Below are 17,214 nucleotides of genomic sequence, written 5' to 3'. Positions count from 1 at the left end.
TGTTCAAACCGTTTACACTTCCAAATAAAGTTACATTAATTAAACATGAGTTAATATTGGTTAATGCAGCAGTCAGCATTGTTGTGTAGCTGTATAATAGTTGTAAGTGTCAGGGGTGGTGGGATAGGGTGAGGCTTAACACTAACCAAGGGATTTTTTTTCAAGTGAAAGGATGGAGATGTTGTGCCAGTGCAACTTTAACTAACAAAAACTGAAATACAATACAAAAACCTGACCATTAATGCTACTTTCTGCATTAACTAATGCTTTAAGTTAATAAATGTGCCCCAATTATAAAGTTTTATAGAGTAAACTAACTTCATTCTCCTTCACTAACCATACGCTTCTCTACTCTGAGGTTCATCCAGAGTAGAGACAGAGTAGATAACATCATGCATAATGCTCATTTCACCTCTCGTTTCTTTCTTCTACCCTTAAGGGGGGACACGCTTTATGTGTATTTAATATTGGTGTAAGGTGGAATGTATCCAATGTATACCAGATGACACAACTGACCTGTGTGTGTCTGGTTGTGATTGTGTGTCTGATAGGTGGCCAGGGGCCCACCAGGAGAGGCGGGACCACCGGTAGGTGTACAGGCATCAAGTTACACATTATACAGTAAACATTACAGTACTATAACCAAAATAAGTAAATTATTCAGTAGTCCCTTATCCTACAAATGCATCATATCTACCTTGATAACAGGTATTGGTTTGTTAACCTTTTAAAGGTGCTGTAGGGAATATTTAAGAGCATATTTTAGTGTAGTTGGTTAGAAATGATAGAGCTATTCAGCAGCTATTATTGAGAGGAATGTGCTGGGAGAATATCTGTTTCTGCGCTCCTACATTTTTTCATTGAGGAGCGCGTGTGCTCTTTTGGAATTTGTGGGATTTGCTGCCATCTGCTGGAAGGTGGTGATCTTGTTTCCTGGCCTATGCAGGCCAAGCAAATTTGAGTTGGATTGATTTACATGGGAAACATTTCAGCAGTCCTCTGTAGTTGTGTGGTTTTATATGTATGTGTGTAACTATATTGGCTGCTTGTTTCCAGGGCCTCCCTGGGGCCAGTGGCCCCCCTGGAGACGATGGAAGAGATGGTCCAAAGGTACATTTTGTAATTATTATTTAGTGTGAGATGTAGGCTGGTTTTGGAGGCAAATAAAACAAAAATCAAAAACATAATAAGCTGACTAGAAATTTCAACAGTAAAAAATTTCCAAAGTACGCTTTTAATGTAAAATAACGGAACAGCTGCGGAAGCACCGGACCTTAAAAATAGCACCTGACCTTAAAAATAAAATAAGGAACCAAAAACAACCTTACTCTTCATATTGGTAACATGGTATTTCAGTGGGGTTTATTCTGGGTTTTATTCCTCAGTAATTGTAATAAAAAACTGTAATAAAAAACAATTACTACAGTAATTGTTTGAGAAACAATTACTCTAGTCTCCCTAGAGTATCTCCCTCTAGTGTACATTTGGTGTAATGACATGTTTTCAAACAGTAACCAGTTAACAAAACCTATGTTTTTGTATACTACTATTTCCCCCGTGGGTGGGGGAAATTCCCCTGTGGAACGCACTCCAACCCAACCCAGCACAACGGCGGGAACATAGTGCACTGGTGTGTGTAGTAACATACGTTGTTGTCTCTAGGGCGGTCCAGGCACTCCAGGGTCCAACGGCCTACCAGGTCTTCAAGGATTGAAGGTATATATATATATAGTTAAGTATTATGTTACATTTTAAATCGTGTCAATCATTTTCAGAGCTGAACTTTAAAAGTAAAAAATATATATTTATATTAAAGGTGAAATACCTCAATGTCAGTTTGTGTAGGACTATTATATGTGCATGTTTTTATTATTTGACGATTCATTCTCCAGGGAGACCAGGGGCATGCTGGGCACATGGGGTTGCCTGGCAACAGAGGACTACCTGGAACTAAAGGGGATAAGGTAATTAATTTAACATATTTCTTTTTCAGGAGAACAAGTTCAAGGAAGAGAAACAACTGTTTGTTTGAATGTTTTTGCTAATACACTATGGTCTCACCTTCATTTTATTGAGTTGTCCCTCTATGTTGGCCTCTTCTTTGTTATGTAATGAGGAAACATCTACTATGTGTTTGTTTGGTGTTGTTTCCAGGGAGATACTGGTGTTCCGGGTCCAGACGGGAAGCCCGTAAGTGTATATTTATACCTTATATTTAATCAGCCCGTTGTCATAGCATCAAACATATTTGACCTAATGTTTTTCATAAATTCATGCATCAGCAAACACCTCAATCTACATATCTACACATGTCCGAGAGAGTAGAAACAGATCTGGCTTCAACAGAGAAAGGCTGGACGGTCACTGTAGTATATGTACAGTAGATGTGTACAGTAGGTTAGGGCCTCCAGTGTTGAACTCTGGGCTTCTTGTGTGTTTCCAGGGCCCACAGGGCACAGATGGAGAGCCTGGGACTCCAGGGGTGGCGGTTCGTAATCTTCTCCTCTTCTGTTTTGTTGATCAAAAGCCATACACAAGTTTTCTAACTATAGAAACACGGCAGATGTGATTGTGAGAGGGCTAAGACAGGGGAGAAAAGTAATAAATAAAATAACTACAGGTCAGGTTAAATGTGTATACATGCCTTTCATATGTTGTTATTTGTTACATCTGTATGCTCATCCTGTGTTTCTGTGGTGGTGCATGCATATGCTTGTGTGTGTGTGTGTGTGTATGTGTGTGTGTGTTTGTGTTTTCACCATAGGGCGCTGCTGGTCCTATGGGTAACAAAGGAGAAGTAAGTGCTGCAAAGCTATATATAAGTTCAGCAGTGCAAATTCTTGTGGTCAGAAGTGTGATTATTTTTTAACATCTCATCAACACCTGTGTCTACACAAATGCAAAACGCTGGAAGTCACATCAGCTGGCCAGCATTTGGTGAGATAAATCAACCAGTGAACTCATAACATATTAGCAGTAAACAACATAGCAAACATAAAGTAGTCCCCTTCAAAGAAATACGTCTGGTTGTAGATTATCCCTACATGTAGAATTAAATTAGCCCGGCTCTGCCTGCCTCCATACTTCCGCTCAATTTAATTAATTAAATTTAATTTCCCTTCAGTACTACGTCTGGGTTTGCTGTATTTTTGCAGGTTGTGGCTGAGAGTGGCTGAGAACATTGACGTTGAGGTCGTGCGCTAGTTTGAGTTGTAGTCAAACGTCAGCGATTGGTTATGGCAGATCCAGAGTGGCACTGGGCAGATCTAATAGTTTCAAACTCCAACAGACACCTGCCTTCAAGTGAGTTAACGTTTGTCAATGGAGAAAGGCCAGCCTCTCTGTGCAAATGAAATGAAGTACGAGATTCTGGTAGGACCAGGCTAGGATAAAAATCGCTTTAAATGGCCAATATATGAACTGGTTGTAATTTAACTTCATCAATAAGTTAAATCCAAAAGACTTTTCCCAACGGTATTGAGAAGGAACAGCAACAATAGGCATTTAAAGTAGGGTTTTGACCTTGTGCCTTACTGCTAGTTTCATAATCTGCTCCATCCGTTCCATTGTACTATAACCCTGTGAACTCATTACACGCTAACAGTTAACAAGATACCAAACATAAAGAAGTAGTAGTAGTAATTTATTTGTCCCCGTAGGGAAATTGAGTTGCAGCAGATCACTTGACATTTCATCTAAAAAAAAAACAACAACAACACAGATAAAAACAGCACAGTACAACTTTCACAGATTAACACTCATCATCAGTGAGTCAGCTTTATATTTATCACAGCCTTAACCTGGTCAGACCAGCTGAGCAGGCTATGAGCTGACCAACACTAACAGTGACTATCGATTATTATTAAGGGATTTAATGGCCTGGGGCACAAAAGAAAATTTAGCTCTGTTTTTAATAAACAGAGGGGGGCGATATCGTCGCCCGGATGGAAGAGGGTTAAATGAGTGGGCAAGGGGGTGCCTTTGGTCACCTATAATATTCCTTGCCTTTTTCTCTATCCTATCTCTGTAGATGCCTTCCATACATGGCAAAGTAATGCGCAGCAATTTACTAGATATGGTTATAATTCCTCTAACCCTCTTTTTCTGTGCCTCTGTGGCATTGCCAAACCAGCAGGTAATACAAAAAGAAAGAATGCTTTCAATGAAGGAGCAATAGAACATTTGAAGCAAGTCTCTTTCAAAGTACCACTAGTCGTGCCTCCAGACTGCAGTGCTTGCTCTGATCAGACATCTCATCTGCCCTTGCTTCAGAAGGTGTGAAGTTCCCTTTAACAGAAGGTGTGAAGTGCACCTTTCAAAAATAGAAACCGTCAAATATATATCAGTGCATTTACCGATACGGGGTGTGGAATATGGTGTAATTCCTGGTAACGGTTACCACACATGTTTAACCACCCACAGTGTTCTTTTCATTGCACAACGTGTCTCACCACTTATAGATATATTAACTTGTATTTCTTTGTTGCACAATAGGCCCCATGTCTTTTGGCCACACACACACAGCACTTGCACAGACCACTTCCTAATAGTTTGATGATACACCAGCTCATCCTCTGTCAGACAGCGTTGTTCAATTGTCCAATGTTGAGCCACTCTTCAAAAGGATGTATATTGTTTATATTCTGTGCAATGTTGGAAACAATACAACATCAATATCAATTAAATGTTGGGGTACTCTTCAGATGAAACAAACTTGACGTGGAAGAGAATTAATGTATGTACACTGATGAACACTGAATTATGTTTGAGTCTTTTATGATCTTAACTCCGGCTCACGTCCATTGGAGGATCACTACAGTAGATCTATCACTTGACCAAGTTTGGATTATCATGGAAATTATTTGATTTATCACCCACCAATAGATATACATATGAATCATGAAGATATTTGTTACCCTCAGCCATTGTGACAATATGTGATTTAGATATTTCAGGGTCATTAAAAGGCCTGTTTTGTGTGTTTGTCCTCTTCAGAGGGGGGCTGTGGGTGAGCCTGGAGTCAGGGGGGCTGACGGGAGGAAGGGTGCAGATGGACACCAAGGAAACGAGGGCATCAGGGGGGTCCCTGGGCAGGATGGGTTGCCAGGGCAACCAGGAGTCAATGGTTACCCGGGGAAACCAGTGAGTTAGACCACAATGTCTCCATACATAGAATACACATAATACTGTATTTATAATATCTGCTCATGTTTAATACAGGCATAATACTTATTGGATATAATCCATGGCCCAAAAAATGTATGATTGACGATTGTGATTTTATCAAAGGGAAAGCCACCATCAGATGAGCAGTTGATGAAGCTCTGCGCCAATGTTATCCAAGGTAAAGTGATCAATGTTATCCAAGGTAAAGTGATCAATGTTATCCAAGGTAAAGTGATCAATGTTATTCAAGGTAAAGTGATCAATGTTATCCAAGGTAAAGTGATCAATGTTATCCTAGGTAAAGTGATCAATGTTATCCAAGGTAAAGTGATCAATGTTATCCAAGGTAAAGTGATCAATGTTATCCAAGGTAGAGTGATCAATGTTATCCAAGGTAGTTATCAATGCTAGCCAAGGTAGCGTTATAAATGCTATCCAAGGTAAAGTGATCAATATTATGCAAGTTAACATCATCAATCAGAGCACTCCGTTTTTCCTAGGAATCTAGAATTCACAATGAACCCTGCAACACTAAGCTCTAACAAATACACTCTGTACATAAGACTGCAATCATGATTAATAATGTATTAAAATAATTATGGTCATAGCAGCAATTTTCTATAAAGAAAAAAACTCCAAAGCTCCAAAAACCCAAAGAACTGGGCCCTGTTGAAAGTAGCAAGTTAAGATGTAAATGTTTATGTTTACACCAGGACTCAGACTCAGACTTTCATGGACGGTCTGGAGTCAATGTTTCATAACAGCTGGTTTCAATCTCGAGGAATGAGTCAGCTTGTTCTCGGATAAGGTGAACCTGCAAAATGTGCATTGAGAGGCTTCAACCGCCATCACCTATGACACCCTGACACGGGATGGAGCAGGTTATTGCTACGTCAGTGCTATTCATTGGTTGAAGCCTACTTGGTTCTCTTGCACTACGTCACCCTGGCAACGCTCTGCGAGACATGGCTGAAGCCATCTAGCGTCTGCACGGTGTTCACGACAAAACATGTATTCTAATATATTCATACATTTTTGAAGAAGGGTGAAGCTCTGGTTTATTATACAGCTAAGTAGTGAAATACTTTAAACCAATTTGCATTACAAAACAATGTTAATGAAGTTTATTCATCTTTTTGGTTTTTAAAGTTTACACAAGCAAAACGGCTCATTCATCAGTACCTACATCATTTTGATGAGAAAGGTAGTTTAAATGTTAGCACAACATAAATTATATTAAGCAGCATGGGATACTTCTTAGGAAAGATGTCTTTATCTTTCTTTGAAACCATACAGAAGTGGATGAAGAACACTCGATTTGGTCATCAGAGATAGATCAGATAACTCCCATAACATCGCATAACTCGTCTTGTGACAATAAACTGCCATGAATTATGTTTCATCTTCAATGAGAAAATAACATCAAATCATTTCTGTAGTTGGTATCCTAAGACATACGTGACAAGCATTTTCCACTTGAAGTCTAGCAGCGGTCTGAGGATGTGGGATGTGTGTTTTGTGAGCCGTCTTGCACAATGACACGGCCTATTGTGAAATGTCAGGAAGCATGTGAGCGTGGTTGGGGCGTGTTCACTCATCTATTACCGGCACCATTGCACTAACCACAAGCTTCGTGCAACTAGAGGCAGGAAGGGAGGCAGGGAGAATTAGGTTGATTCAACTTGACAAAATTAGGGTGAAGGTATTTAATGAGTGTATCTTATGTTGGCTTCTGTTGTGATCTTAATTGTCTTAATTGCCTGACTAACCCCAACCCCCGCCCCCCCCACCCCACACACGCACGTACGCATGCACGCACGCACGCACTCACTCACTCACTCACTCACACACACACACACACACACACAGCTCAGTTCCCTCAGCTCCTCCAGCTGGTGACTCCGTCCAGAGGTTGCCAGTGTGAAGCTGTGGCCGGACCCCCGGGAACGCAGGGGGCCCCCGGCCAGGAGGGGGGACGTGGACCCCAAGGGCACCCGGGCCAGGACGGGCCCCGCGGCTACTCGGGGATGCCAGGGCAACGGGGCCCTCGAGGAACTAAAGGTGTGTTCTCAGACGAGAGGTGACTAGCGTCTAGCCTACTGGAGTTCCCCCGGCCGGTAACGGGGGGGTTAGCCTGACGTCACACACACCCTGACAGCAGTACGGTCGTGTTCATGACGCAAAGACCATGAGAGTGACGGGTAAGGAAGAGGATCCCATGATGATGAGTCCTTTGTGTCGACTCCCACACACAGGCGACGCTGGGCCCATTGGGATGAAGGGCGCCAAAGGAGAGGGGAGTGCTGGACCACCGGGCGAAATGGGACCTGCAGGTAAACACGCCCCCTTTGAGCAGCGACGGATACAAAGACACTATTATGCTCGAACAGAGAGCAGAGCAGTGACTTTGTATCCGTCAGAAGCCATGGGTCTCTGTTCCTAAGGCCAGATTACAGTGACAGCAATTTGTGTGAGCAATGTGTATTTTTAACACAATGTGGGTTGCATGGATCTCACATGGACTACCATAGATCCAGATGTGGTCCAGATACATCGACACGCAGTTAGACTTGACCACCCTCTCTGTCCTCCCAGGTGTCCAGGGGCCGAGAGGCCAGGACGGCGAGGGGTCCCGGGGGCCATCGGGAGAGCCCGGGAAGGCTGGGGACCACGGCGTCCCCGGGAAGAGGGGCCCGCCAGGGGCCCAGGGCGTCTGTGACATGGCCTCCTGCTACCAGGCCTACGGCCAGCTGCGGGAGCAGCACTACGGCAAAGGGCCGTACTACTAGCGTGGTCCCCCTCCTCCCCCCTCCACCCCACACTTTACATGTCCAGGAAATCCTGTTCCCCAAGGCGGGGGGCTCTGTTACCAGATCCAAATGAGACTTACACGCTGCTCAAGTCAATCCAGTCCCTCTTAATTGCATCGCACTGTGTCATAAAATGCGGGGCCCTTTGAAGCCCACCTGGGTGGGCTTCAAAGGGCCCCACATTTTATGGACAGTGTCCATCACTACAACCCTCTGCAGGGTAAGGGAAAGATCCCCATGACTCTTCCCTCGCACCCTGCGGAGGAACAGATGAGCTTTAAGTGTGGAGAGAAGCGCAACCGGGGCAGGGCTTTAGTAGTTCCAGCAGTAGTCCGCCCTCAAAGTCAGTGGTTCCCAAACGATTAACCTCTAAAATGATTTAAGGCCAAAAAAAACACCTTTGTCTCAAGCGACCTACTCTCAAGGACATACATACACAAACACACACAAACGCATACATCATTGTGTCTCTGTCTTTTTGGTCGTCTCTATGTTTTACCAGCGAGCACAAGCCAGCGGTCCATGTTATTGACTGATAATGCAGAGAGAGAGCCAGAATAGGGAGGAATATAGACATGTGTGACAAACATTCCTGATAGCAGGGCTCATTTTTTTGTACCTTTTTAAACTCTTTGTGTCGTGCATGTTGGTGCTAAAATTCTTGATACCTCATTGTTTTCTTCTGCTTTTTAATTTTTTTTATTATTAGCTTACAACTATTAACAAGATAACACATCTGGTGTGTGTGTGTTGGAGTGTGTATGTATGTATGACTGTGTGTGTGTGTGCATTTGTGTATATGTGTGTGTGGGTGTGTGTGTGTGTGTGTGGGTGTGTGTGTGTGTGTGCGTGTGTGTGTGTGTGTGTGTGTGTGTGTGTGTGTGTGTGTGTGTGTGTGTGTGTGTGTGTGCACATGCATCAGAGCAGATTAGAGAAACGCACACTCAGCAGCCTCTCTGCATTAATGTTGAAACACCCCCCCCCCCCCCCCCCCCCCCCGCTCTCCTATTGCCTAACTCCCTGGTGTTGGTCTTAAACAAGCCATGTTCAAGCCAATGCCACTGCCATTTATTATGGTGACACAAATTCTATTTTACTTCAAAGAACAAATGTGCTGGTCCTTTCTTTTGGACATTTTGCCCTATTTAAACCACCTCTCCCCTTTTAAACCCAATGTTCAGCTCGTTTGAATCTCTTTTGTGCAAATCCATTGCTAGTGGGATGTGATCTACCACATATCTGTTAAGTCAGAATCAGATATTCCTCCTCACTGGCAGTACCCTGTGATCATGCAGAGGCCCACATGCCCAATCCAGTGTACCGTTTACCTCAGTCACCCCGAAGATATCAGTAACCTGCATGTTTGAATTCATCCAGCCAGGCACTCCACCTCTATCTACGTCCCCACTCGATCGTATCATTTCCAGGGAAAATAAACCCTAAGATGCAGTCATTTCCCATACTGATGTGTCATCATTACCAACATTGCTCTTTCATCATGTGTGACGAAGATTACATCCTCTGAAACTCTAACAGTGAAGAAGAGCGGCCCGACTCAATGGGGACACTGTTAAAGACAAACCCAGACACCTGTCTGTGTGTCACAACATTACTTTAATCCTTTAACCGTTAGGTTAAAGGATTAGGTGTCACGATGTGGACATCCCTCTCGATGAGGTCATAAGGATTATATTATCATGTAGCTGTTTTTGTTTTTTGCTTTGCTTACAGTTGATTTAACAGCTGATTGTTCCTATGTTGGCTTTGGAATTAAGTTTTTTCCATGAAGGAATGTTTTCAGACATTCCCCAAACGTTATTTAACGTAATTAACGTAATTAAATCGGTTTGGTGATTGAGTGATATAATGTACCTCCAAGATATCAGTTGGCTATTTCTTTTAAGTATTATACTTATTTATTTACCTTTCCAATCCACGTTTAGATTTTGAATCTTGTAATGTACACTAATGTAGATTTTGAATCTTGTAATGTACACTTGAAGTATTTGTGTTTATGTTTTGGTCAATTTGTTATATTTTTTATACTCTTTTCACATGAACAGTTGCTGTTTGGCTGAACAAAGTACCGCTGATGCATGATCAATGTGTCTTCTTCAAACAATAAAAATGTGATTATATTCTGAAATGCATGAGCTTACTTTATTTTCAATGATTGAAACCACGGTTTCAATGATGAAAAGATGAATTAAACTATGCTATTTTCCACTGTGGATGTGGATATCCCTCTAGTTAAAATCTCTAGACTCATTACAATATAAATCTTAAACTACATCCAACAACCCAGCCATGTTATGATTATTAATTATGATAATCATCATAATAGATTGTGATGCCAAACAGTCTTGCTATGTTTACCACTTAAGGGTCAGCATGGATAAGTAAGCTGTAGTATTTGTATGTAAAGTGCTAAACAATTGATCCTGTATATTACATTACTATCAGAATTTCACAAAAAAAATTGTCTCAGCCAAGCTAATGTTCATTATTGGTGGCAGAATCATGGTATGTGCGAGATGTGTCCTTTTATAGCTGCATAATGTATCTCAGTTCCTCTTAAGGCCTTCCCCTTAACCCTCATGCTCCTTAACACCACCGACCTGAAACTGAAAGACTGGCTCAGACGTTAGTCAGCTCTTCACTCCTCTTCTCCTCTGCATACAGAAATCCACATTGGTGAGTTATTTTCTTCAAGAAGAAGAATCTTTTAAAAGCCAACTTAAGTTACATCATTATTATTATCAATCAATTATTAGCATTTGTATTTATGTTAAAGAATGTAATTCTTAAGAATAAGACATATTCAAGCAATTGCAACCAGTAAAATAATGAGGAACTGTAGAGCTCTCAGCTATTGTCGTGCTTATTATACTAATAATATATGAATAATTTCTCATATTATAGTAGTGTAGAGTATAATACTCTACTATATAATAGTAGAGTATTATATTACAACTATTATATTATTATTCAATATATTATAATAATATATGAATTGTTTATCATGTGTTTTTATCCTGTGAAATATTTGTTCCAGACCTTTTAAGTATAAAAGTGTGTTGTCATTTGAACCTCCGCTTCAGAGCAGCTTATGCATGATGGGCCCAGCCTTGTGTCTCAAATACATATCACCCATGTAAATGAATTGATAGATTAGAACACCATTCAATCATATGAGACTTATTAAGATGTTTTTCCATCTACCACAGGTTTAAGCAATAACCATGGCGGATGAGGAGTATAATTACGAGGAGGAATATAAAAAATACTTGGATGGATGGATGTTTAACAGCAGCGAAAACACAAGCGATCCATCTTACGTGGTGGACGGGCCCGTCCAAATCTGCTCTTCGTCAAACGTCAACCAATTTGGCTCAGCCATCATTCCTTATTTCTACTACATCAACTTCATTCTGAGTTACTTAGGCAACTGGCTTGTTTTGTTCATAATCGTCAAGCTTGAGAAGATCAACAGCGTCACTAACATCTTCCTCCTCAATCTGGTGACCTCCAACATCCTGTTTGCCTCGAGCTTCCCCTTCCTGGCCAAATACCATGCCTCCGAGTGGATCTTCGGCATGGTGCTTTGCAAGATGGTCAGCAGTGCCCATCTGATTGGTTTCTACAGTTCCATCCTCTTCCTCACCCTGATGACCTTTGACCGCTACCTGGCCGTGGTGCATGCGGTGACCGCTGCCAAGAGCAGGAAGAGGGCATACGCCATTGGTGCGTCGCTGATCGTTTGGTTCATCAGTGTGCTGGCCAGTCTCAATGAGCTGGTCCTCAAAGGCGTGTGGAAGGACAACAAGCTTGGCCTGATGTGCGATGAGACGGGATACTCTGCCGACGTCATCAAACAGTGGAATCTGGTCAGCTACTACATGCAATTCCTGCTCTTTTTTCTGCTGCCCCTCTTCATGGTGATGTACTGCTACACCTGCATCACCGTGCGGATCATGTCCACCCGCATGAAGGAGAAATGGCGCTCGGTTAAACTGATATTCATCATCATGTTCACCTTCTTCGTTTGCTGGACTCCCTATAACATAGTCGTCCTGCTGAAGGGCATTCAGATCTCCACAGCCGACGATGCCATTCCGATGTGCGATCAGGTCGAGGCGTTGAACTACGCGTTGTATGCGACCAGAAACATAGCGTTTTTGTATTGTTGCATCAGCCCCATGTTCTACTCGTTTGTGGGGAAGCGGTTTCAAAGTCACTTCAGGAAGCTGCTGTCAAAGAACATGCCTTGTCTGGCACGTCACTTCAGACCCAGCAGTCTGAGCAGCAAGTCCACCTCATTTAGGACATCCCACACAAATGACATTTAACATTTGGCAGATAATTTACTTTGTTTGAATTGGATAATTGGATGGGAAAACAGACAATTCAATTAGATGATTTTTATTGTTTTGTCTGTTTTACATTCACATGTAGTTGTTTAGCATATATCTTGTAAATGCAATCATTAATTGCATTTATATAGCCCTCTCTTTTAAGGCACTCAAAGCGCTTTAAATAGTGAGCGTGTGGTTGAGAATCACACCTTGTATTAATGAGGCTGAGAACAATCTAAATTTATATAGAATTTAGAGTAGTTACAGGGGTCAGCAACCTTTTTGAACCCGAGAACTACGGGTACTGAGTCGTATGGGTACTGAGTCGAACTAAGGGTACTGAGTCGTACGAAGGGCTACTTGGCTCACAGACCTTTTCTGCCCGTAGGGCACTGCCAGGTGGGTAGTTAGCCTGGAAGCAATTGTGACAGGTAATGAAATGTCTTTCCAGATTGTGCCGCTTGGCCGTCGCCCCACAAATAAGACATACAAACTTGTCTTTCACAAGAGTAAAAAATAACTCTTCCTCCCAATTATTGAAAAAAATATATGTTTTCTTTCTCTTTTCCGCCATTTTCATCTTTATTCTGGGGGTAAACCCCGCACTTAGCTCCAAATTTAAGTTGTGGTCTCTACCTTGTCTCAGCAAAGAGGCCGCACTGTATTGAACTTTCCAGACATTGTCATTGCCATAAAATCGACATCAATGCAAGTGTTATTGATAAAATAAAATAAAAACACAATTAATATATATATTAATAAAATAAAAAATTATTGCAGGCGACTCACATGGTCCCTGCAGGCGACCAGGTGCCCGCGGGCACCGTATTGGCTACCCCCGAGCTACACTTTTTCTGGTTTCTAGAAGGATAAGAAATCCAAAGAGGAAGTGTAGAATAACAGTTGTTCTGCCAAGGCTGTGAACTAGCTTTGTCATTGACACCATTGCCAATGTGAACCAGTTTTGCATGAAATGTAATTACAATGATTTAGAATTTGTGCATTTGTACTTTTATTTGTTGTAAAACCAGTTTGTGTACCATCAGTGTTGTAGTATTTCTACTGTAATTTCACTTAAGCTGTAGAAAATGTCCAACAAATGAAGATAAAGCGAAGAGAATAAAATAAAGAGAAGGATGGTGTTCGGATGATTTATGCTGCCTTGTCGAAAGACGCCGTGCATTTAAATCACAGTCAGCAATTTGAGTGGCAGATCTGCGGTCAGTAAAGTAAAAAAAAAACCTGAAAAAAAACCTCTCTTGCTCGTCTTTCTATATCGTAGCACTTAAAAACTGTTGCTTTGTTACTTTTTTTTAAGTTGTGTGTACTTAAATGATTCTTGAACTTTTTGTGTGTATATATATATATATATATATATATATATATATATATTAATATAACTCCACTCCTTCGAAGTCTATTGGTTGAGAAGATTTGGGCCCGATTTAAGGAATGTAAGGAAAGTCACCGGGTCCCAACCAAGTTGTTTATATATATATATATATATATATATATATATATATATATATATATATGTATGTATAAAGTTGAAAGTTTCTGCAAATAAATGTAATGTGTGAAGTGGCTTACTGCTTTTTCAGTCACATGATTAAACAACAATTTGCTAACAAAAATATTATTTTCTGAATGTTTATAAAATGCCAGAACACTGTTTTTTTTAAATATATGTTTTTTTATCAAATATAATTTTCAACAAAGGCCAACATTGTTGCAAAACCTAGTAGAAACTCACCCATTTATTTTTCCAAACTGATTTAATTACAATCAATGAATGGAGATGGATTTTTATAGAATTAAATTGCTGTTCCACGTAAAGTATAATGAAACCTGAAAAAATATATTGCTTCAAATTCGCTATGGACAACGCAAAGCGAATTCAAGCGAATTAAAAGGATTTATGTCGCCCTAGCTCAGCTCAAGCTCAGGCCAAGGTCCCATGGCATGAAATTTTAATTTCAGTGAAATGAAATTTTCACTTTATCAGGTTTTCTAACATTAATATGAGTTCCCCTGCCTATGGTCCCCCAGTAGCTAAAAATTGCGGTGTAAAACGAGCAGTAGGTATCTTGCTCCGCCTTTGAAAAAATACGCTCAACACTCAAACGCGCCGATTTGGGTTCTGGCCCCATATGTCGTCATATGGGGCCAGGTTACCTCCTCTTTCTCTGCTTGGCCCGCCCAGAGAATTTGGCCTGCCAATGAAACAATGAGCTAGGACCCTGCGAGTGCCACATGTGTGTGTGTGAATACACACACTGTAACGGAAGAGTTCTTTGTTATTTGGATAACCGTTCTGCTGTTCGTGTTATGGCGCATAACACGCAACACAATAGAGCAAGCTTGCATAAAGCTCCCATTTGGTGAAAAGATTAGACTGCGTCGGGTTCTCTGAGGTCTCTGGTATTTCCACAACGAGATTCGTAGTGGGGGTTATCTCGGCCATGGTTCAGAAGGAATTGGGAACCACGACGTGGAGCAGAAAGGGATTGTTGCCCAGGATTGTCCGCCGGAGCCCCACTGCCCGCTGAACGCTGCCCGTTGCCCGGGGTTGTCTCCCGCCGGAGCCCCGCTGCCCGCTGCCACAGCGGGGCGCCGGCGGGAGACAACCCTGGGCAACAATCGCGGACAACAATCCCTTTCTGCTCCATTTCGCGGTCAGTCTGTACTTAATATTGACGTGGAAGTGGAAGAACCAGAGGCGTCTGAGAACCTGACGCAGTCATTTGAGATTCGTAATATCATCCGGAGGCGCATATTATTATATAGATATCTAAATATAATGATATTATTTAGATATAGAGCTTCACGACACCTGCCGGAGCACCCGGAGTGTTCAGTGTTCCACTGTAAACACTAGAGCACGGTACCATGGCCACAAGCTGCTCAGGGCCACACCCCCACCCTCCACCTTGACCCGCCTCTAAAAACAGCACGTTTGTGGAGAGCTCATTGTGGGACTGGCTCGTAGTGGCTGTAATTCTGCACCAAGACTGAATTTCTTGAACGTCTTCAAATACTGTATTAGGGGCCCACTAACACCTATATATAAGCATCCATAAAGTAGCATGCCATGGGATCTTTAAGTTGCTGCCACTGCACATCATCATGTAGTCAGGTGAGTGCTGCAAGCACTCATCTGTCGCGGTTTCTTTATTTTTATTTGAACTGTACTCATTTTTTTCTTGTCCCTAATCTTGTATTGTATTGGTGCTGGTGCTGAGTGTGGTTTGTGAGAATTGTACGCAACTGTTGATTGTGCTTAATTTATTGCGGTGCTGCCTTTCTTGGCCAGGTCATTCTTGTAAAAGAGATTTTAATCTTAATGAATTTTCTAACCTGGTTAAATAAAGGATTGATTGATTGATTGATTGATTGATTGATTGATTGAAACAGCCCTTGTAAAGTCCTTGAAAAGTGCTTGAAATCTATCATTACAAAGGAGTGGCAACCCTGCATACAAGCACACATACTTATGAGGAAATATTTCAGATAATTGAAAGATGGTGAGGGAGTGTAATTATGTCTATCCAACTCTGTGTCAAACTGATGGGGTTTAGTGAAATTAAGGTTTTATCAGGCCAAATGATTCTCATCAGTGACATAGAAACACAACACAGCAATTCAATACATTCAATACAGCTGTTGGTTAATGCTCTCATTTCAACCCGAATTTGGCAGTTGATTGAAAGATATATAAACAACTCAAACAAAACCTCTTCTCCAGGGCTAATTTTCTGATGTTTACCTAAACATTTTAAGGTATCAGATCCTTCAGCAAGGTTATGTATACACAATTATTCTTATTTTAATTGAAGCTGTTCATGGTAACCTTCATTTTATAGGTTCAGGGTTGAGTGACCTTGAGGTTCAGAGAAAAAAAGGCTTGTGATGTATCGGTCACGTTACAACTACGTCACATTTCATCTAAAATAAATTCTTCCAGGATTGTACTTTTAAGTAACTCCACCCACCGCCACTAGGGGGCAACACGCCCGTGTCATATAATGCATAACAGCCAAGGATAATACATCATACCACAACAAGACCAAGTTTGAGTGATCACAATGGCCCTTTGAAAGACTTTATTACCGACATTGCTTTTCTTTTCTAATAATGTCAGTGTTATAACAACAAACGATGAAGCATTGCCGCCATCTTTAACCCCGTTCTGCCACAGATTATCTCCATGAGCTTCATCAACTTCGCGAAGTTCTTTTCGCCGCGTCGGGGCCAAGGGTTCTGTTTCACATCACCAAATGTGGTCGACCCGTCAGCAATCTTCAGATCCAGTACTACAAAGTTCTTATTTTTCCCCCCGGTTAGCTCCTCAAAGTTAAACCACAGACTCTCTCGGAGTCGGCAGTCTGCATGTGTCATGGAAACTGAACATTTCTCTCTAATTCCTTTTCCAGCCCTCGTATGAACACGGAGGGAACAGGGGGCTCAGAGCTGAGAGCAGCGGGGGCAGACCTGTAGCGGAAATCAATCAGTGAATGTATTTAGCATGGAGAATTCCCTTTCTCCCTGCGTTGCTGGAGGTTTACATGTCGTGTTTGCCCTGTTGGAGATAATGGGAGGCCTTTTTCAGTTGCTGCTGGAAGCTGTGTTTGTGTTGGCCTGAGCTGACCATCATTCAGCAATGCGTTCATGTCGGGCCTGCCAACACACACACACACACACACACACACACACACACACAGACAGACACACATACAAAGACAGACACACACACTCTCAAATAGACACACACACTCTCAAATAGACACACACATAACCCCAACAGCACATACAAACCAAAGCACAGACACACATAGAAAAAACAAACACACACTTGCAGACACCTACGCACACACACTCTGAAC

The 17,214-nt window shown here is 41.8% G+C and overlaps 1 protein-coding gene across 1 annotated transcript; it reads left to right on the top strand.

The window, feature by feature from the left end:
- The first annotated feature begins 10,602 nt into the window (after positions 1-10,602).
- On the top strand, positions 10,603-13,793 carry ccr12a (chemokine (C-C motif) receptor 12a). Its single transcript, XM_084480674.1, has 2 exons — positions 10,603-10,670; positions 11,204-13,793. The coding sequence occupies exon 2, from the start codon at positions 11,219-11,221 to the stop codon at positions 12,323-12,325; it is 1,107 nt and encodes a 368-aa protein (XP_084336800.1). The 5' UTR covers positions 10,603-10,670; positions 11,204-11,218; the 3' UTR covers positions 12,326-13,793.
- Positions 13,794-17,214: the final 3,421 nt, after the last annotated feature.

The sequence above is a fragment of the Micromesistius poutassou genome (genome assembly GCF_964030765.1).
Source record: "Micromesistius poutassou genome assembly, chromosome: 16".
NCBI lineage: Eukaryota > Metazoa > Chordata > Actinopteri > Gadiformes > Gadidae > Micromesistius > Micromesistius poutassou.
Note: the sequence above shows the minus strand (reverse complement) of the source record. Positions and strands in the feature narration are given on the sequence as shown.